At 56.2% G+C, this 21,778-nt stretch overlaps 1 protein-coding gene across 1 annotated transcript in view; it reads left to right on the forward strand.

The window, feature by feature from the left end:
- Positions 1–21,778, forward strand: part of Col16a1 (collagen type XVI alpha 1 chain) — a 51,754-nt gene that overhangs the window by 26,717 nt on the left and 3,259 nt on the right. The window contains 24 exon segments of the mRNA XM_028887633.2: positions 2,333–2,386; positions 2,552–2,584; positions 4,600–4,716; positions 4,908–4,949; positions 5,040–5,126; positions 5,957–6,001; positions 6,850–6,894; positions 8,615–8,668; positions 9,209–9,262; positions 9,804–9,857; positions 11,256–11,300; positions 11,416–11,469; positions 11,667–11,702; positions 11,965–12,027; positions 14,159–14,230; positions 14,397–14,450; positions 15,050–15,094; positions 15,269–15,313; positions 15,598–15,651; positions 16,019–16,072; positions 18,528–18,578; positions 18,900–18,989; positions 20,373–20,408; positions 21,415–21,459. Coding sequence (XP_028743466.1) covers positions 2,333–2,386; positions 2,552–2,584; positions 4,600–4,716; positions 4,908–4,949; positions 5,040–5,126; positions 5,957–6,001; positions 6,850–6,894; positions 8,615–8,668; positions 9,209–9,262; positions 9,804–9,857; positions 11,256–11,300; positions 11,416–11,469; positions 11,667–11,702; positions 11,965–12,027; positions 14,159–14,230; positions 14,397–14,450; positions 15,050–15,094; positions 15,269–15,313; positions 15,598–15,651; positions 16,019–16,072; positions 18,528–18,578; positions 18,900–18,989; positions 20,373–20,408; positions 21,415–21,459 — 1,329 coding nt within the window.

A 21,778-nucleotide genomic window follows, 5' to 3' on the forward strand; every position in this document is an offset into this window, starting at 1 on the left:
AATCTTTCCTGGCACACAGCGATGCCCTGGGGGCCTTAGCTATTGCCACAGTGCTTACTTACTATTATTTTACAACCGTTCTCTCATTCATTTGAGCCTTATGTCAACCCCAACCCCAGAAGGAAGATGGTGTACCCCAAAGTCACACCATCTTAAGCCCTGAGAGGTAAGATATCTTGTCCGAGGTCACCCAGCCAGCCAGGTATTAAAGAGCCAACTCAGAGCTTTCCCAAGTGGAGTCCTTTTTCCTCCTGCTTCCCTCTGCTTTTCAGGACAATTCCCAGGGGTCCGCTCACCAGGAACCAGAGTCCTCACCACACATTTGGCAGTCTCTGCCTTTGAGGAAAGTGTCCGAGCTTCCTGCGCTGTGCCAGCACTCAGTGATCTGTCAGCAGGGGGCATGTAGTTTGCTTGCCGAGGCTGAGTCATTCCAAAGTGACCCATTAACCAGGGAGAGCTAGCGTAGTGTGAGCTGTGCCAAGCCACACTAGGGGAACACGGGCAGGAAAAAGTGCTGAGTGTAATCCCAGGACCCGGAGTCATATCTGATTGCCAGTACCCATGACCAACCTGAGATTGCCACACACAGGCACCTGCCCTGCGCCAGGCTTCTCTTGGCAGAGATGAGCTTAGAGGTGGATGACGTTTATTCGCCCAAGGCTGCATCATCCCAATGCCTGCAGGTGTCATTTTATCCTGATTCGTTTTCCAGATGAGGAGCCCAAGGCACAGAGGCCAAGAAATGGGCTCAAGGTTTTTATAACTGGAAGGTAGCGGTCAAGCTCAGGCTGCACCTCCCACTTCTAGAGGAGAACATGGATATGTAATTCTATCAGGGTAAGAAAGAATGGCGCTCTCAGACTTGAAGTAACACAGCGGCACTGGAGAGTGGACCAGTGAGTGAATTATAGGAACAGGGCTGAGGGCGTGGCTCAGTTGGTAGGCTGCTTGCCTAGCACGCAAGAAGCCCTGTGGATCCCCCAACACCCCATAAATTGGGTGAGGTGGCACATGCTTGTAATCCCAGCCCTGAGGTGGTAGAGGCAGTGGGACCAGAGTTCAAGACCTACATTGTGAGTCTGAGACCAGCCTGGGCTGCATGAGACCATTGTAAACAAAAACATTCAAGGCATTACCCACGTGTCAGGCACTGTTCTGGGCCCTGTGGTCACACTGGGGGGTGACGCAGGAGTGGAAGAGCCTGCTCCATATAGGAAGGAACTACTCAGGGGCAGCTGGCCTGTTCCAGTGCTTCGAGTTGGGTCATGAAGGGAGGCCAGATCTCAGAGCAGGCCCAGGAAATCCTGTACCGGGAGGAGCAGGCTGTGCAGGGATGCATTCATCCGACACATATTTAATGTGCACCTCCTCTTTGTGGGGTGTTGGAGATGCAAAATGGAACATCCTCCCTTCCTCAGCAGGGTATTTAATATGCAAATGTGCATTGTGAATATGCAAGAAAGCCAGAGGCTGGGAGGCGCTTTTAACAGGAGTATCCTGCGACATCCCACATCCGGGCTCTGTGCTGTGTGCCTCACAGCATCACCTCCTCGAAGCCACACATGATGGCTGTTTTACAGAGAAGGAAACTGAGGCACAGAGTTGGGCTTCCACTCTTCCAGAAGTTGCTCGTGCACTTAGATGGTCTGATTACACTATGGGAACATTTTCAAGGGCCGAGGTACCATCAGTGCATTAAGGAGGGTGGGGGCCAGTGGTCCTCACTCTGAGTCTCATTTCCGTCTTGTTCAACCTGTGACCTTTGGCAAATGAGCTTCTCTGAGTTCCTTTGTTTTAAGACGACAATAAAATGCTTGTTGCCTCCAGGAAACTATGATGATGATTGGTGAGAAAATATGGGAAAATGACTTAGGATAGACCACAGCAGTTACCCTATAGAAGACCTATAGAAGGCATGTGGTTCATGCTGTCAATACCAGTATTTCGGAGGCAGAGGCAGGCGGATCTCTGTGAGTTTGAGGCCAGCCTGGGCTACAAAGGGAGTTCCAGGACAGCCAGGGCTACTCAGAGAAACCCTGTCAATAAAAAAACCAAAATACATAAATAGGAAAGAAAGAAAAATCAGACCTTCCGTCCAACTTCTGACCTGTGGTACAAGGAAATCTTCCCAGTAGAACTGCTTTTGAGGACCACCCCTTTGTGCCTCCTTGGCTCCCCCACCCCCCCAACTGTGTGCTGTGTGAGACTTTGAGAGCTCTCACCCATGCAGGCGGCGGCGAGGTGGGGGGTGACAGGTGGCAGGGCTGTGAGCAGGGGGCAAGGAGAGCGCTAGACCAGGAGAGGGGTCTGATCTGCTTCTTTTCTGCTTCAGGGAGTGCCAGGACACAACGGTTTGCCAGGACAGCCTGGGCTCACTGCCGAGCTGGTGGGTATCAGCCAGGACACACTGGCCATCGTCCTTCCTGTCCTTCTCAAGACTGAGCTGGCCACACAACCCCGTTAGCGCTGGTGGGGGTCCTCCTTCGCTCCCGATCTTGAGGCTGAATGCTCATCAGGCTGTATAAACCTCCCCTGCGTTTGTCTCTTACAGGGATCCTTACCCATCGAGCAGCACCTCCTCAAGGTAAGAGGGCACAGAGAGGTGCTGGCAGGTGTCGCCAAAGGGGATTCTCACAGCGGGTGCTCAGTTGCCTGCCACCTAACAGATAGCAGCAGATTGAGCCTGCTGGTTCCCTGCTCATGGGGGAAGGGCGTTCTAAGCATCTGCCTCAGAGGGTCTGGCTGGGCTCTAGCTTGTAACAACCCCTAGGCAACATTTGCTGAATGAGTGCTTAAAGGAATCCTGGGAAGGTCCCCACCTGGTGCGCGCCTGGTGACAGAATCCAGCCTCAAGTCAGCTTGCATCAGCTGGCAAAGAAACACTATAGATTCTCTGGATCATGGCAAGACAGGGCCCCAAAGCTTCCAAAGCGGAGTGCAGGGGTGGCAGCGCAGTGGTAAGGGGCTGGGGTGGGTCAGGTCAGTTTGAAAAGACGTCAGCAGGAGGAGGGACTTGAAAAGCAATTGTGAAGGAGAGTCAGCCTGCAGGTCTACCAAAGGGCTGCGGCCTGGTCCGGCTGACCAAGTTCTTGGGGACCTCTGGAAACCAAGGTTTCTATACCCCCGCCCCCCCAACCCCCATCGCCTTGCTCCTGAAGTGACAATCCAGCTGGGTCATTCCTGCAGGCTGATTTCAACACCCTGAACCTCTCTCCAGGAGCTAGCGCATCCTCAGAGTGCCTTCCCCGGTCCCTCCTCCTCTAGCTCCTCTCTCTTGAGCACTAGCTAGTCAGTGCCATGGATATTGCGCCACCCCAGTGAGCTTTGGTCAGAGCACAGTCTGAGAGCTGCCTGCCCTGCCCCTCTTTGAGCCACAGATGTTTCCAGAAGCAGCTGGTGGAGGCAGCTGAGTTAACCTGGCAGATGAGTCGGATCACAGTGAGGTTTGGGCAAGGAGACCCCCAGCTCTCCTAGTCTTGGTGGAGCCCGGGTCCCCTCAGTCTGCCCTCCAGACAGTGACGATGTGACTGTAACCCCGGATGGGACACACTTCCAACATTTCACAAGTTGGCTTTGTAATCCTGTGTCCCACAAAAGGTTCCACCCAGGAACTGAATCAGCCTGTCATAGGGGTCAAATGGCAGCCCGGAGAGCCTGCTGGGCGTCCCGGCAGTCACCATGTCCACAGCTCAGAGGAAGTGCTGACTCCACACAGACGGGCAGGGACCAATCCAGGCTTACCTGGACAAATCCCACCACCTCTTTTGAATACCAGCTTTCTCCACAATACTCATAACATAATCGACCTCGTTGTACCCTGGGGATTAAATGTGCTTTGTACCAAGGCCCATTACAACCTATGGCCTCATGGGTGCTGAGAAATGATGGCCATTATCCTTGGGTGTTGCCGTGAATGGTGAAGGTGAGCGTGGGGCTCCTGTCTGGGGTCCCAGCTACCATGCCTGGTAACTTGGGAGACTCCCTGGAATGAGAGGCTAGTTTCACTAGCTTTGATGGAGAGGACCGACAGCTTCCATCGGTCCCTCAGACAGTCTGTGACCAAGAAGGGCAAAGCCTGAGTCACAGGAAACCTTTCCTGTAAGGACAGTTCAGACCCAGGGACCTGTGGAGCCTGTGATCCTCAGTGAGCTTGAGGCCCGCCCCGGGGAGTGTCCACAGAGGGCCCGCTCCTCTGGCTTGCCCCTGGCACCCCCAGGCAGAGGTGCTGGCACTGGGGTCCAGTCATTTCATCCTGGATCCTTGGGGGTTGTCCTCACTGCGGGGGCAGGTTGCAGGAACAGCCTGGACAGATGGTCCCTCTGCGGGTCCCTCCGCCTCCTCCCACACGCCTGTCTGGAAAGCGCTCTGGCTTGGCCTTACCTGAGCCTCTTCCTGGAGGAAACTCAGAGCCAATTGCTGGGATCGGGTCCCCTGAGGACAGAGCAGAGCTGCGTGGGGGTGTGGCTGGGGAGGGAGAGTGTGAGAGTGGAGCACTACTGGGCAGGTGCCCAGCCCTGGGTTCTGAGAGGGCATCCCCCACAGGCTCTTCCTGCCCTTCTGTGACCCAGGTCCCCCTGTCCTTCCCATTGCCCCCATCAGAGCATCTGTGGAAACTGTGCCCAGGGCCAGACAGCCCATCCAGCCTTCCTCCTGGAGAAGGGAGAAAAGGGAGACCAGGGCATCCCCGGGGTGCCAGGCTTTGACAACTGTGCCAGGGTAGGAACTGGGCAGAGGCGGGCTGGCAGGGAGGCTTCCCTGGTGAAGGAGGGCTCCCTGGTGCTGGTCCTGACATCTCCAGCTGGTGGAGACCGGGCTGGGGGTAGCTGGCAATCCTGGCGTGGTATCATGTGCATACCAGAGGCCTCCCGACCAGCCTTACCCAACAGAGCCCCTCTTGTCCACCGCAGTGCTTCACAGGAAGGGAGCGCCCACGAGCGGAGGAGGCCAGGGTGAGCAAGGCCTTCCCTGCATCCGTCCCTCTTGCCCTCTCCTCCTCCCACCCGCGTACTCACTCCTGATGTCGCTATCCCCCACCCCAGGGAGACAACAGTGAGGGAGAACCTGGTTGTCCTGGGAACCCCGGCCTGCCTGGTCCTCCAGGGCTGCCAGGCCAAAGAGGAGAAGAGGTAAGACCAAGGACCAGGCCCTCAGCCAGGTAGGCCTCAAAGATCCGTGTGTGTGTGTGTGTGTGTGTGTGTGTGTGTGTGTGTGTGTCTGTGTCTGTGTGTCTGTCTGTCTGTCTGTCTGTCTGTCCACATCTGCCAGAGCACTCCCTGCTCCTCTGGGTTTCCCATGGCCTGGAGGCCCTCACCACTCGACCTCCTCAGCTTCCTGGCACCCAAGCACACTGGTTCCTCCTCTCCTGGCATCTCAGCAATCAGGTCACATATTTCCTTCTCAGTGAGGCCTTCCTGAATCACCCTTTCCAAAATGGAAGCTTCCCCACAACCCCTTCCCAAGCTCTCACTAATCCTCCCCCCCCACCCCCCCAAGCTCCCCCACACCATCCCCAAGCTCCCCCGACCCATTCTTCCCAAGCTCTTTTGCCTTCATTATGCTCACACCACCCAACCTTCTGTGTGTCTGCTTCCTTCTAGAACGTTCCACAGGTGTAGACTGAGCACCAACCATGTGCCAGCTGTGTTCTATTTGTTACTGTTCACCTCGCCTCTAGGACATAAGTGCCACGAAGCAGAGATTTTAATGTTTTGTTTATGGCTATGTTCCCAGCCCCTGGGCCTGTGCCCGGCACATAATAGCTGCTCAATAAATGTTTGTTGGATGACTGAATGAACTGAATGAAAGGCCATTTTAACATCAGCTAAATGGTTCTGCCTTGACATCAACCGTCTTCTCCCATCTGCAGCCTCAGGGAGCTGGATGGAGGCAGGTACTCTAACACAGGTTACTGTGGGGCCTCGAACTCTCCATCTTGTTCCTTTGGTTTCTTCTGCAGGGTCCACCGGGCATGCGCGGCTCTCCAGGTCCTCCAGGCCCTATTGTAAGTACCTCTGATGTTCTGGTCTGTTTGAACAGCTCTCAGGAAGTCCTAACCCACACACCGTCCTGCTGCCTTGTCCCTAAGAAGCCAGGCAGGGCACCCACTACACTTACCCTCCTGTCATGAGAGCATCTTTTGGGGTAGTGGTCCCCCGCCTGGAATGCCCCGCTCTGCCCCACTGCCTGTGGACCCACTTAGGGAAGGCCTTCGGGCACACATCTGGGCCCGCCTCTTCCTTGCTCTGTTTAATACCGCACTAGGGACCCAGGTAGCCCCACAGCCAGCAAGGTGTATGGTTGCCCAGGCAGATCTCTCTACTTACCTTAAGGGCCTGGGATGATGTTCTCCATCGTTCTGTGGGGCCATCTCTAGGGAAGTCTACGAAGCCCGGGCGGGGGTGGGGGGGTGGGGTCTCCACCCAGAACCCTCAGGGATGTTGGTGAAGCAAGAAGGATGTGACTAGACAAACAGGAAGTGCTGGCAGTGCGTTCTTTGGAGAAAAAAAAAATAATGGCTGGTGGAAGCCTTGAACTACTCACCTAAGGGATGCTGGTGGTCAGGTGGTGGGGGAGGAGGGCAGGATCAAAAGGAACAGGCTTTTTACTCCACTGAAAGCAGACTTGGGGAGCCCTGGGAAGGGTTTTCAGGCTGGGGAGGCTGCTGTTATTTGCCGGTGGAGGATCCCTTCTAGGGGAGCAGTGGCCATCTTCTGATAAGATTCCTTTCCAGTGACCTTGAAAAACTCCCAGGACCATCCCCCCCCAAAGCTCCCAACTTCAGACTGTGCCTCCAGGCCACCCCAGGGTGACTGTTCTTGTGAGATGTGACGTACCTGTTTCTCCCACCAGGGCCCCCCAGGTTTTCCTGGTACTGTTGGCTCCCCCGGATTGCCTGTAAGAACCTAGCACCACTCTGCCTCCCCCCTCCTGCCAGCCAGGTCTCTGTGGCTTCGTTTGTCCCTCCTCTGTGGTGCCCTGTCCTCCCTGCCCCGCGTTCTGGTGTTCTGTTCGTCGTCCCCTGCAGGCATGGTAGCTAACGACACAGGTTCCCTTAAGTCCCAGTGGCTTGGAGACCATCCCAGGCTCTCTCTCTCTGACTTCTTTCCATGCTCCCTCATCCTCTCCTCCAGCGTTCTCTCTCCCACCTTCTCACTCTCACCTCCCTGTTTCCCTCTCCCTCCAAGCCCATACGTCACTCCCCTTCTGCCCCCCAGGTCTCTTTCACCTTCTTCCTGGAAGCTGGGGCCTCTGTGCAGGAGCCCCTGGATCTCTCCCGGCTCACTCTGGCCTCCCGCTTCCCACCACTGCCGTGTGGACTGGAGATTTGCTGAAAGTAGTTCTTGGGGCCCTGCCAGGCGCCTGGCTCTGTGCCCGGCAGAGATGCCAAAGCTTTAGGGCTTCACACTGCAGGCTGGCACAGGTTGGCTGCCCTGCTGCCTGGTAGGACTGTCCAGAGGCATCCTGGGGATTTACAGGCAGCCCTGCATGCACCCTTCCCCGCAGCTAGAGGAAACCCACGGCCTCCTCTTCTTCCCTCTTCCTTGGCTCCCGGCCCAGGCTGCTCCAAGGCTGGGCATGCATTCCCAGCCAGTTGGGATTCTGGTGTGAGGGCCCTGCCCCTCTGTGCCCAGGGCCTTGGGCTCTCCCTTCTGCCAGGTGTCGTTAATTGCTCTGCCTTGTCATCGTCGTCGGTTGTCACGGGTGTGTTTAAATAGCACCCCCCCCCCCATCCTCAGTGTTGGTCTCTCCTGGGTCATGGAAGCTAAACCTCTTGTCTGTTGGATCCGTGTTCCCGGGGCTGTCTCCTGCCCTCCCAGGCCTGGTGGTGGAGGCTCATGGACCAGGCAGGGCCTCTCCTTGTCGTATTTCCATCTGTCTCCATGTCTTCATCCCTGGCCGGGCCATGTCTGTTTCTGCTTGCTTGGGTGAAGGGGCCATCTGTCTGTCTAGCCATCTGTCTTGTGTCATGGAAAGGTCTGGGTGCCATTTCTAGAGGGCATGAGGGGGAAGGGGGCAGAAAAGATGTCTGTGATGGTGAGTTGGAGCTGTGGAGACGAGGGTGCGGAATGAGGGGCTTGGACTGTGTAAGGGACGTCCCTCTCCATGTTGCGGAGTGACGTGGGATTGCTCTGGAGAGAGCCCTCTTGTCCCTTGCATCCCTGAAGATGGTGATTTGGGGCTCGGGTGGGAACTGGGGCAGGTAAGTACTGTGAGAACATGGTTTGTGGGAGCCCCTGCCCTGACCGCCTCCCCCAAGAAGGAGGACACCTCTCCTAAAGGTGCATCCCAGACAGCCTCTGCAGTAGGCTACGACAGTGGCAGCCACCTGGAAGGTGACTGTCAGTCACTCACCTGGAGGGGTGTGTCGCTGCTGCTGCTGCTGCTGCTGCTGCTGCCTGTCTGGAGGCTGCCTCTTGAAAGGCACCCATACATTTGGATTTACACATCCACTCACTCTTCCAGAACACACTCACGACAGTCACTTTGCCAGGGACACTGGGTTGCCACTTGTGACCTTTGTCCAGAGTGCAAAGAGGCAGGCATGGAGCAGGGAAGAGTCGGGGCTAGGTAGGATTACCCTCCTCTGCGGTTTCTCATGATTTCTCTCTCTAAGGGCCTTCAAGGAGAGCGAGGGCTCACGGGCCTGACAGGAGACAAGGGAGAGCCAGTAAGAAAGGGCCCCAGGAGCCCCCTGGAGCCAGCTAAGGGGTGGCCCCTGGGTGGGAGACAGGGGGATGCTTTCGTTTGAACTCCTCAGCCACTCTGCCCTGATCCAGAAGGGCTGGGGGCTTTAAAAGAAAGGACTTCACATCCCTCGGAGCTGGGTGTCCATGGGGCACGTACAGCTCCGGCTCCTATCTGCCATTTCGGGGGGTGGGGGTGGGTCTCTCCTTCCCTCATCCTCTAGCACTGTGCATCCTCCTGCATGCCTGGCTCTCTCCTCTTCATGCTGGGCCTCCTTTCCCACTCTGCTCCCAGGGTTCTGGTGAGCCTGGGGCTTGTCACCTAGCCAAGAGAACCTGGGCTTGGGAAATGGCCCAGAATAGTAACTGTACCTGGAGGTGGTGGTGGGGGGGGTTGATTGGGGGGGGATGGGCACCTGCTGGATAGCAGAGCCAGGTGTTCAGGCTGGGGTCACTCTCGCCCAGGCAAGGGGTAACAGAAATGTTGAGGGCCAGTCCATCCTCATGCCTGCCTTTCTTTGCAGGGTCCTCCAGGACAACCTGGCTACCCGGGTGCCATGGGACCCCCAGGACTGCCTGTGAGTAAGAGGACTGTGTCTCTGGGGGTACTGGAGGTACAGTCTGGTGGCGAGAACAGGGCCAGGCAGGGTGTCCCCCAACCACGTCCCCCCTTTCCCAACGTTCAGTCTCTGCCATGCCATCCATGTAGACCTCCCCCCCCCCGCCCCGACCTCCACCAACACACACACACACACACACACACACACACACACACACACACACACTCCACTTTGGCCCCCACCATTGCAACAGAGGGGAGGGAGGGGCCTCTCTCAGAACCCTCCTGGGTCCCAGACTCAGCAAGAACTGAGATTTGCTGCCCAAAGGGTTTTGAGGAGTGAGGGAGACCTCTGAGACTTGCCACTCCTCACAAAGGGCACCCTCAGGCCTTTGCAGTGTGGGCCACCGAGGCGGGTGGGTGGCCGCACGGGCTATCATCTCCCCCTCTAGTCCCCTCCTCGGGTGCCCTCAGCCTCCAGGTGCCCTTCTGGGCACCAGCGGCAGCCCCGCCTCTTGCATTAGCCCCGCCAGAGAGCTGATTCTGCTGTCGTTTGTCAGGGCATCAAGGGAGAGCGAGGGTACACCGGCCCTGCAGGAGAGAAGGGCGAGTCGGTAAGTGGCGGGCCGGCGTGGGTACGGATGTGAGGGTCGGGGAAAGCGGCCTTCGCCCCCCAGCCACCTTCACCAACAGGGCGGGAGACTTTCCCGTGGGGAGGAGCCTGTGACCCCTGCTGCCCCTGCCCCAGCCACTCCAGCTGCGGCTCTGCACCAGCTGGTGGCTGCGGAGGCGGAGGCTGTGAGGAGATCCCAGCAGGCTTCTTGCAGGGAAGGCAACCGAGGAGGGACGGGCCCAGTCAGCTGGCAGAATCCCCCAGTCCTGCCAGATCAGGGCCAGGAGCCTTTTTTTTTCTATTGAGGCCACCTTCATGGGGGTCCTACACTGAAGGAAGGACTGCTAACACATGAGGTCACAGGCTCCCGGGTGACATGACTCACCCAGTGCCCTGCAGCCCGCTAGGGAGTTGGTGGAGGAGCCTGGGCTGGAGCCCAAGTCCATCTGGTGAGGCACCTCAAGCCTCGTCCCTGGGACCCGCCATGCTAGAGCTGGAGCCTTACCTCTCCCCCTCACAAATGTCAGCGAGGCCTCATGGGACTCTGCCGACACTGTCACACTTTTTAATCTGCGACGAGATTGTCTCCTAGGCAGGCTGCGTGCTGCGAGTCCTTGTAAGGGTTCAGCACTGAGCAAAGCGGGCCCCGTGTGCCTTGCCCTGCAGCGGGAAACTGCTAGAACATGAATAAATAGAAACAGATATGAGGAGAGCGGAGACCCCTGAGCGGGCAGGGTGGGGGTGGGAGAGGGGCGGGAGTGGTATGAGGACCCTGTGTAGAAGGGAGAGGGGGGTCTCAGGACGACTCTTAGAGCTGAGTTCTGAACGGGGGTGGAAGGAACTCTGTGGGTCACGGGCGGGTCCTGGCACGAACAACGTGGAGCTACGCATCGGTTCCCGCAGGGCTCGGGAAACACTGAAGGGATGAGCAGTGGTCAGCATTCCAGAAAGAGGGAACAGCGATGCACAGGCCTGGGGGGGGGGTGACCCCACAGAGCGTGCTCAGGGAAGAGCTGTCTGGACTGAGGAAGACACAGCCGAGGGAAGAGGAGAGAGAAGAGAAGCGGGGAAGGATGGTTGCTGACAGGTTACGGGATGCCCGTAAATCCAGCAGGAGAGGAAAGCACACGCCTCATTTATTAGACAGAGGGGCGCCATGGCGGGCTTTTGAGCCAGAGTCGGAGCTGTGCCTAAGAAAGAGGGATCAGCTGCTTTTTGTTGGCCGGGCCGGACTGGGCCAGGAGGTAGCAGGATTAATTAGCAGCCTGGTTCCAGAAAACTGAGAGGCCCAGGCGGAGAGTCTTAGCAGCTCAGAACACACCCACCGCGGACCCTGCCCATCCCCAGGCCCCATTCCTCCTGTTTCTGAGTGACTGATTCTGTTCCTTTGAGTCCTCAGGGCCCACCCGGATCTGAAGGCCTTCCAGGTCCCCAAGGCCCAGCGGTGAGTGAGCGAGCAGGCCATGGAGATGGGGAGGGGGAGGCAGCCTCCTGGCCCCTCCCTGTGCCCTGAGGACTGGAAGATTGGGTTTCAGTTACGTTCTTCTCTATGGTGACAGGGTCCCCGAGGAGAGCGAGGCCCCCAAGGGAACTCTGGTGAGAAGGGTGACCAGGTGAGTGTCGTCTGGGGCCAGGGCCGAAGGGGGGTGGTCCCTGGGTCTAGTTTTTCTACCCATCCCCCCCACCTTCCACCTACTGGCCCCTCTCTGGAATATGAGGACAGAGCCTGGAGACTTGAGGCGGCCCCTCTTGTCCTTCTCTCCACCCGAGTGGCCAGGCAGAGGGGTGACCTCCTCACTTCTTCCCCTAGGGATTTCAAGGCCAGCCAGGCTTTCCAGGCCCACCGGTGAGTAAAGACACAAAAGTTTCCTGTAATGTGGTCCCATTGGGAAGAGCAGGCCTGGCTAGTCCCCCTGGATGAAAATGAACCCGGGGAGGGAAGTCAAGAGATGAGAGGGCCCGCGTAGATGGCCACCGCAGATTCTGGGAGCCAGGCCTGAAGAGCGGGCCGTGTGGGTGGCCACAGAGGGCCAGACAGAGAGATGAAACGCACAGAGGAGGGAGATGAAGACCTATTTTTATTTCTGCCTGCTTCTTTGTGGCTACAGGGTCCCCCAGGATTCCCAGGCAAAGCGGGAGCCCCTGGCCCACCTGGCCCCCAAGCAGAGAAGGTGAGTCGAAACTCACATCTGCCAGAAGCCCAGATCTGAGCCAGGAAGCTCTCATGACCCTGTCAGGCCTTCAGAACATTCACAGACAACTCAGTTGCTCTAAGGCTGGGCTCAGCGACCAATGGCTAGTGGGTGGCCCCACACCCTCCTCTCGCCCTCCCCGCACCCTCCTCTCGCCCTCCCCATACCCTCCCCGCCCCCCCCCCCCTCCCCCCCCCACCCCCCCCCCCCCACACCCTCCTCTCGCCCCTCCCCACACCCTCCGGCAGCCTCTGAGTGTCCTGGACTCCCATTTGCCAGGAGGGTGGTAAAAGCAGTGTAGAGCAGAGGCACAGGGCCGGTAGAGGTGGATAACTAGGCTGTGACAGGCCAGCTCTGTCCAGGTCATTTCTCAAGAGAAAGCAGAGAGGTCAAGGAGCCAAGGGAAAGGAAGGGATCCCCTGAATGAAGGCATACCTGGAGGAGGAGTGCGCCTCTCTCCTTTGGCTGTCTCCAAGGGCCCAGAGGACACAGGGGTCACCTGCGACTTTGTGATAAGATAGGGTCAGCAGCCTTGGAGCGCCACACTGGTTGACTCCGAGACTGCCTTGATAGCCTGGACACACAGCCCTGCTGTGGTTTGGAGAGGACATCCCTGGCTCTGCAGAGGCTGGGGTTCCCTTGTGTACTGGGTGGGAGCTGTCAGAGAGGCGGTCCACAGGGAGCTGTGATGTTCTGTAGTCTCTGGGAGCCTCTTTCATCTGAAGCCACACATTAGCCTCTCACTGTGAGAAAAACAAGTAAGGAAAAACCAGTTGGGGGACCCCGAAAAGCAGGGAACCATCAGAGCTGAGATGAGCACCCACTGTGAGAGAGGACACGTCCACTGTCCCAAGCCAGTACCCATCAGACATAGGCTCTGTGATGGCTGACAGCTCCCACTTATCGCTTCCCTGTGGAGTCCTCCTCAGGCTGATCATTGCAGAGAACCCCAAACTGCAGGCTGGAGATGCTCCATCACAACGCTCACTGGGGCTGACATTGGCTAGAACTGTGCTGACCCCTCCTGGTAGATTGTGGTATTGCAACACCCTCTGGCTCTCCCCGCCTGTAGCTACCTCTTCTCTTTCTGCAGCTGGGGGGAGGGAGGGCTCATCACCACCACCACCCCCAAGACACTGATCCAGGGCATTGCCTCTCCCCTGCCCAGGGGAAGTAGCAACCTTTTATTAAGCTTCTTACCTCCCAATCCACAGTCTGTTCTCACCACTGCCCTGCTTAGGGCCTTCAGTGGCTGCCCAGGGACCATGGCTGTGTTTGCAGGCCATTTTACAGTCCCTGAGCCTTTTATTAGACAGAAGTTCGTGTAAAATCTCATATAATACAGACACAAGGGAAGACGCTCTGTTTAAGGCCTGGAAGAAGGTTCTGGAGTCCTATCCTCTGGGCCAGACACCTACTTCATGCTCCCAGCTTCTAGGGGACTCTGAGATGTGATTTAAAAAGCACTGGTCTGCTTGACAAAGAGCAGCATGTTGTTCGGGGACCCTCCCAGTCAGGTGGCCACCTCCCCAGCCTGCCTCTCCCAATCCATCTACCATCAAGGGTCCTGACACCCAGGTCAGGCAGTCATGTGACCACGTCCAAATCTTTGTGTCCTAGGTTCCCTCTAGCTCCTCCTGCCTCATCCCAGGCATTCTTCAGAGGTCACCGTCTGGTGACACTTCTGTGACTTTTCCCCTGAGCCCTGGCCTCCATGAGCCTCTCCCCCATCCTCACAAAGCATTGACCCCAGCAGGCCTGTAGCACACGAGGGATCATGATCCCCTGGGGTACAGGAGTCTCTCCACCCTTTCCACCTTGAGCTTCAAAGCACACATGCAGGGCATGTCATTAGAGTGATATAAATTAAACACGTCCACCCCCCCACTTCCTGGCTCCTGAGAAGAAGCCAGTGTGAGAGAGTTCTATCTTTCTCCAAAGAGCAGTGAGGAAAAAGGGGGGCTTCAGTGGATGAGGACACGTGCTCTCAGGAAGGCAGCAAGTGGAATACGTCAGGACAAGACAAACCCAGGGCTGGAAGCCAAATGCCTTGACTCCCAAGGGTCCCTAGTCCCCTGAGCCCTGATCTCATTGGGCGTTCTGGTTTCAGGGCAGTGAAGGAATTCGAGGTCCATCAGGCTTACCTGGTTCCCCTGGGCCACCAGGCCCTCCCGGGATTCAGGTGAGTGTGTGCCCTCAGGGCCCAGCAGGTACGAGGGATGGGGTACCTGTGTGAGGTGTGCATGTATGGGTAAGGGCGTGAGCTGGGTAAGAGGTGGAGAGAGCCGTGTGGGGCTGGGCCAGACTTCCAGAGATAGCATTCAGAAATGCCTTTCTCCTGTCTGCAGGGCCCCGCTGGGCTGGACGGACTGGACGGGAAGGACGGCAAGCCTGGCCTGAGGGTAAGATGGGCCGTGTTTGTGTTTGTGGGAGGGGGGTGGAGGGCAGGAACCCTCTCCTCCTGATGAAGTGAGCCGAAGAGTCATCCTTTCATCCCATCCCGGGCTGCTCCTCCTCCCGGCTGGCATCAGGCTCCCCGGGTCTCTCACTCCTTCTAATAGACTTAGCCAAGTTAGGCGAATTGGTCTTGGCAAAGACAGGATAGTGACAGAGATGCCATTTATATCCCAAACTTGGGCAACTAGAGAAAGTAGGCTAGGTTCTGGGAAGAATCAGGTTGTAGCCATGACAGGCCTGACCAGGCCCTGGCTCCTCGGTTGAGGTTTTTTTCTGGGAAATCTGAGAGACGTGGGAACATCGTGGTATACGGAGAACATCGAGGTTAAGTCCCATACCTAACCAAAAGAAAGAAAATGAAGGCCCACAGAGGGGCTGGGACCCATTCACAGTCCCCAGCCGGTCAGAGGCTGAGCCAGGCCGAGTTCCCTCTGCCCCACATGATGTCCACGCCTGGGATGGGAGACAGAGAAGCAGATGCAGTGGGGAAGGAGTTGGGTCGAGGCTGGACCAGACGTTCTCAACGTTCCTTCTCTTTCCCTAGGGGGACCCAGGCCCCATTGGCCCTCCTGGACTCATGGGACCCCCGGTAAGTTGAGCTGCAGGAAGGAGCTGGGAGCTCTGAGCCTCCTCTCAGCTGCCCCCCACCTCCAGGGCCTCACTCTGTGACAGCAACAGACGCCATTGCTTTGGCCTGAGCAGGAAGGTGTGGGGAGCACCTCAGATGGAGGTGAGAGGAACATCTCCCTGCGTTTCCTTCCAGGGTTTCAAGGGGAAAACAGGGCATCCTGGCCTCCCTGGGCCCAAGGTAAGGGGGACTTCTGGACAGCAGCCTTCCCTATTCTCTGCGGACATAGCAGCCCAACCTGGGTTGAGGGTGCCACCCGGCCCCTGGATGAGACGGCACTCCAGCACCCTAGCTTCCTGAGGCCACTAGGGCCTGCCGAACTGGGTCAGGACTCTGCCACCCACCAGCCAAAGGGTGCCAGGGCCCCTCTGGTCAAAGCCATGACAAGGTGGCAGAGTCCCCTTGATCCAGGCTCAACATGGGGGTGGAGACACTAAGCTCCACTCTCCCCTCTCTCTTTTTAGGGTGACTGTGGAAAACCAGGTCCCCCTGGTAGCAGCGGCCGGCCAGGTGCGGAGGTAAGGACAGGGGGTTCTGGGCGTACCGCTGTCCCACGTGGTAGCCGCTTTCTTCCTCTTGGTGGCAAAGTGGCTGCCTTCTCTCCTCAGCCTTCTGATGTGAAATTTTACCCCACACGGCACATCGTGATCCTTCTCCATCTTGAGAGTTATAACTGGTCCCCTCCCTAGAAAGACAACTGGACAACTGCCCAAAAGGCAGAAGCCCTGGAAGGCTACGGTCTAAAGTTCAGAGCTCTGTCCAGCCCTCTGGCCATTGCTCCATGCCACTGCCCACAGCTCTGCTCAGCCCTCTCCTACCAAGCAGCCATACATAAGCGGGTCGGGCGGTTTCTGTGTCACCTTTCTCTTTCTCTGACTCCTGCAGGGTGAGCCTGGTGCCATGGGACCCCAGGGACGACCAGGACCCCCAGGTCATCTTGTGAGTTAATCTGGTTTTGTCTCTGCTTCTAGGAATAGAATGCCACTGGGGGATGGGTAAGCTGGTAGTGCCCCAAGAGCCGTCCTAACCATGCAGAGATATGAGGGACTTTAGACTCATCTGATTCAGTGGTTTTTTGCTTTTCACCACTTTTGGGGTCCTCTGTGCATATTCACATTTGCTTATCAGACACAAGTCATTCAGTTAGTCAATAATAATTATTGACCATCTGCTCTAAATCAGAGCCACAGCACAGAGCCAGATAGACAGGGCTCTTATTCCACAGGACTGCCCCACAGTCACAGGAGACAGGTGAATGAAAGGTTCAGGTGATGAGGTGATGTCACAGGGAAGAACTGGGAGGGAGGTAGCTTTAGGACAGCAGTTCTCAACCTGTGAGTGGAGATATCAGATATCCGGTGTGTCAGACTCATTACTATTCATAACAGTAGCAAAATTACAGCTATAAAGCCGCAGTAAAAATAAGTGTATGTTTGGGGTCACCCCAACATGAGGAACTGTATTAAAGGGTCACAGCATTAGGGAGGTTGAGAACACTGCCTTAGGGGAACCCATGCTGAAGAAGTGACTGAGCTGAGGCCTGAATGAAGGAGTCAGATATTGAGTAGTCAGATAAGGAGTAGATATTGAGTAGCCTTGGAGAAGGGACACATTGAATACACAGGGAACCAAAAGCAGCCAGGAGCTTGATGTGTCTGAGGGACCTCAAGACCATCACACTGGGTATGGGGGTAGCTTGAGGACTGCATGTGGCCCCCTAAAAGCTGAGCTTCGAAAAAGATACCTCAGGATTGGGTTCGGGAGCCTGTAGCAGGCATCCTCAGGGAAGGGCTGGTAAGTGACAGGTGGGTGGATGGGTGACGGGAAGGGAGAGGGAACAGAGAGCTTAGGAGATCTGACTTCGAGGTGGAGGGCTTGTTCCCTTGGCCTGACACAAGGGAGGACTGAGTGGTAGAAAGAGAGGAACCAGGAAGTTCAGCTGGGCAACTGGGTAGGCAGGTGGTGTTTTTTGCTTAAATTAGGGTGAATTGGAGAGCGCGTTTATTAAGCAATATTGCATTTCCCATCCACTTTTCTCATCGGTGACACAAATGACTGCCAATTGGTGCCTTTGATCAGTGTGATGGCATCATGCCTATTGATAGGCTCCAGAGAAAGCGAATCCAGTGGTGGGCTAGTATAGCATGGCTGTATAATTTTCAGGAGGCATTTGGGAACATTAAAAATAGTTCATGACAAAAAAAAAAAAGGAACTCTCAGGTCCCATTTTTATATATCTCAAGGAATTCAGAGGCTCTATTCTGGAGACTTCAGGTCTCCTCCAGCCCCCTACACATTAATTATCAAGAGTCATACACTAAATGATGACCCTGGTAGAGATTCCTGGGGTGGGGGCCTATGGATGAGGACCTGCTGGGCTCCTCCTGACATTGCTATGTGCCGGTCCCAGTCATGAGCATTCCCACCCTAGGAGTAGTATAGGTGCCATGGCACCAGAATGTTCTGGAAGGGGGGGAGGAGGAATGTGCTCTGGGAAGGAGCTGAGTGCTCTTGGGCTCAGAGAAGGAATCGCTCTGATGAGGGAGGTGACCTCTGGACTGTGGACATTTCAGATACAGCCCCAGCAGTGTCAGGAGGGGACATCCCTGGGGGTTAGAGTGTCACTGCTCCCCAGAATGTGGGGTTACAGAGCCTTCCCATGTGGATATTGGTTTTGTGTGTGTGTGTGTGTGTGTGTGTGTGTGTGTGTGTGTGTGTGTGTGTGTGTTTGAGACAGGGTTTCTCTGTGTAGTTTTGGTGCCTGGATCTCGCTCTGTAGACCAGGCTGGCCTTGAACTCGCAGAGATCCTCCTGGCTCTGCCTCCTGAGTGCTGGGATTAAAGGCGTGTGCCACCACCGCCTGGCATGGGTCAGCCTTTTTGTTCTGCCCCCAAAGATCTCCCCCTTCTAGGATATGGCGAAGGGCTTTGGAGATAGCTGGAGTTCCTTCTGTGGCCCTGGGGGGTGGAGGACATGATCTCTGCTCCATATGGCCCCTGCCCTTTACCTCTGCTGTATAGACCCTGGCTGCTGACTTTTCCTCCTCCACAGAACATTCAGATGCTGGGCTACCTTTAGGAAGCACAGGGGCGCGGGAGGTACCCAGGCTGGTAGTTCATTCTCTGCTGCCTTTGGCCTCTGCACCTCACAAGCCTAGGTGCACCAGGCAGTGGGCACTGGGCACAAGGGTCCTGCATATTCAGCCCCTCCCACCTCTGCTCTGGAACCAGAGCTCCTGGTGGAAGTTCAAGTGTAAGATCAGAGAGGAAGGATGGATTCCAGGAAGAGAACAAAGCTAATACAGTATCGGGAATGTTCCTGCTGCTGCCCACACCCCCTCCAGCCTGGGCGCTTTGGTAAAGCCCTTACCCTGTCTTCACTTCCCTCTCCTTAGGGGCCACAGGGACCTCCAGGCCAGCCAGGTCCACCTGGGATCTCCACTATGGTGAGTGACTTTCTTCTATTTCTGTCCTCAAGGACTATTGCCTTTTCTGCTGTGGGCTCCTTCCAGACAAAGGCAAAGGGGTAGAGAACGTTTTTTGTCCCCTCCTTCTCAGCGTCAGCCTCTCACTTGTCCTAAAGATGTCCCTTCTGGGATGAGGCAAAGGGTGGCTCAAGGCCATCCAAGGGCCACACCATCGGTTCAGGCATGCCATCTGCCCCTGTGGGGCCTGGCCCCTGGAACATGGGGGTGGGGAGGGGTCTGCCTCTGGCTTTGTAGACTCTGCTTCTCCTTTTTCTCCACTGACCTTCGTCCTATTTTTAGGGCCTGAAAGGAGACCGGGGAGCCCCTGGAGAAAGGGGCTTGGCGGGCCTCCCAGGCCAGCCTGGCACACCCGGACACCCTGGCCCTCCGGTAAGACCTCACATCTTGTAGCCCAGCTCAGGGGAGAGGATTTGGCTTTGCACAGCACACCTAGGCTCTCTAGGGACGGAGAGGGTATCAGCATGCAGCATGGGACCTGTGTCTATTGTATTCAGAAAGACAAGCCCTGGCAGCCAGCACCCAGCCAGCTGCACACAAGGGCACTGCCTCTGAGGATACATCATCCACCTGATGCCGATCCCTTGACGAGGTGCCAGAAAGAGAAGGCTTGGTCCGTGTGTTGGCCCTGCCCCTGCCCCTGCCTCTCTCCCTGCCCCTGTGGCGCTCGTCAGTAACCACAAAAAGTCTTTGAAAATGTCAGGAACCAGAAATACTGTGCTATTACTGTAACTTTCTGAGCTCCTCAGAAGCCAGACTTGATCTCAGCCCATTTAGCATTCAGAGTGATGCTATATTGGTCACTGACTGTGCCGGAGTGAGCCTTCACTTAGGGTGCTGGGTGTTTTGTCTTAATATGCTCTGCAACACTATTTGGAGGTCCAGTTGTCCCCGAGCCTTCAGGAAAGGGAAGGAGGGTTCAGTGTGGCTGAGTAGATTGCTCTGGGTCCCACAGCTAATAAATGGAAGAGCTGAGACTTGATCTCCAGCCTGCACCTCTGACCCGACCTGCGAAGCTTCCCCTCTCTGGAGGTCTAGACGGGCAAACCACATGAGTGGAGCTGATTGCTAGCCTCAGGGGGGTAAAGTTTCTGGGAAGCCAAGGAAGGGGACTCAGGTCTCTATGACGGGGCCTTTCCCACCGAGCAGACTTTCCTCCAGGACACGGTAGCGAACTAGGGCTGGCCGTCAGGCCCTGTCGAGAGGGATGACCCCAGTCATGGACGCATGGTCACTGGACCTATTTCCCAGAGGGCCAGGGGTTGGCACTTCTGCTCACTGTGGACTCTGCCTACTGTCCCTGGGCATATCTTCCCTCCCAGCTCCCTCCCTCCCTGCAGACTCAGGAGCTGCCAGGGCTTTGGATGCATCTACCCCTTGTCCTACAATCACAGATGTCTCTTCTCCAGCAGCCCACCAGGAAGGCGTAGGCAGCTCAGGGCTCAGGGCTTTTGCTGTGGTGTCATGGGGAAGGAAGGAGGTCAGCTTGTCCTGGCCAGTCTCACTGAGGCCGGAGGCTCAGAGTTCATGTGGCCCTTCAGCAAGCATTTCGTGCACACTCAGAGCCGGGGAATGCATACAGTTCTCAAGCAAAAAGACATCTCTGCTCTAGCTCAGGCAGGCTAGAGGGGGAGGGAGGAGGAGAGGGAGCCGCAGGATCAGGACTCATTGGTGGGATAGAGGAGACAAGATGTGAGGCCCATGAGGCAGGGTCAGATAACAGCTCATATGTTTCCAATGCTCTCTGCTCCCCAGGGTGAACCTGGTTCAGACGGTGCAGCTGGCAAAGAGGTACGGTTGTGCTCTTCTCCCTTCCCTTAGGGACATTTCTTCTTGGTCCTCATCTTGTTCTATCCCTCATTCACTCAGTAAGCACATGGGCACAGACTGTCTCCTACAGCAACTATACCCATAGTTTCCACATCCAGAAAATCAATCTCGGGTTGATTGAAAATATTCAGGGGGAAATTGCATGCATACTGAACATATACAGACTCTTTTTATTTTTTATTCATTCATTTATTTATTGATACTATGTACCCAGGCAGGCCTGGAACTTTATGGCCCAAAACTGGCCTCCAATTTATGATCCCCCTGCTTCAGCCTCCCTAGTGCATAGGTGTGCAACAACACTCCTACCTCCTTTTTCCCCCTCATCATGATTCCCTGATCAAACAGTAGACAACTCTGCAGCGTTTACACTGTGGTCACTATTGTTAAGTAATTCAGAGGTGATGTAGAGCACGCAGGTTATAAAGAACACACATAGGTTAGAGCCGACTGCCACACCATTTTACAAATGGGACTTGAGACAGACTTGGGGATCCATGGGATCCTGGAGCCAGCCCCCTGCAGATACCCACCGCCAATTACATGCAAGAAGCTGGTAACTCTTGTCGCTCAAGTGGAATTAGAGGACCCTGTTTCTGATCAGAAAGAGATAGTAAGATAACAAACTGCAAACAAAGGTTCCCTGGGCCCCAGCTCTGCCATCCCTCCGCTGTTTCAGACTGGCCTTCCCTCTCTGACTTCTTGTCACATCCGTTCATCTGTGAGGAGGGACCAGGCCAATGCTATCAAACAAGGCCATGCCCCAGGGGACATCATCTTTCCTCCGGGTTGTCAGCCCCTCTGGTTGGCAGGGAAGCTGTCATCCCTTCCCTCACACAGCCCAGCTGGACACAACCAGAGTCCTAGGGAGGAGGAAGGTGGTCTTCCCACTGCCCCCTCCCCACCCCACCTCAGGGAGCCTCAGTGATGCTGCCCAGACTTGACCCTGACTTCCGCTTTCTTACAGGGACCTCCTGGAAAGCAGGGCCTCTATGGACCTCCGGGCCCCAAGGTGAGCAGCCACTGGCTGGGTTTAAAAAATGGTACTCAGGAGCTGCCACAGAGGAGGCCAGGGTGGCCAATAGGCAGGAAAGGGAGATGTGATCTCATCGGGGACTGTCCCATCTATGGCTTGAGAATAGAAATCTCTTTAATCCCCTAATTATCGCCCACCCTGGCTCACTCCAAGGCCTCTGGGTTGGTCAGGGGTAAACAGGAGGCCCTGAACAGGCCCTCCCCGGGCCGGTCTCACTGACACTAGAATATGGTAAGTTTTGAAGAAGACTGGATACAGTGCTGTGGGACTCCAGGAAGGACTCCTAACTCTAATC

Source organism: Peromyscus leucopus, chromosome 2 (genome assembly GCF_004664715.2).
Source record: "Peromyscus leucopus breed LL Stock chromosome 2, UCI_PerLeu_2.1, whole genome shotgun sequence".
Taxonomy (NCBI): Eukaryota; Metazoa; Chordata; class Mammalia; order Rodentia; family Cricetidae; genus Peromyscus; species Peromyscus leucopus.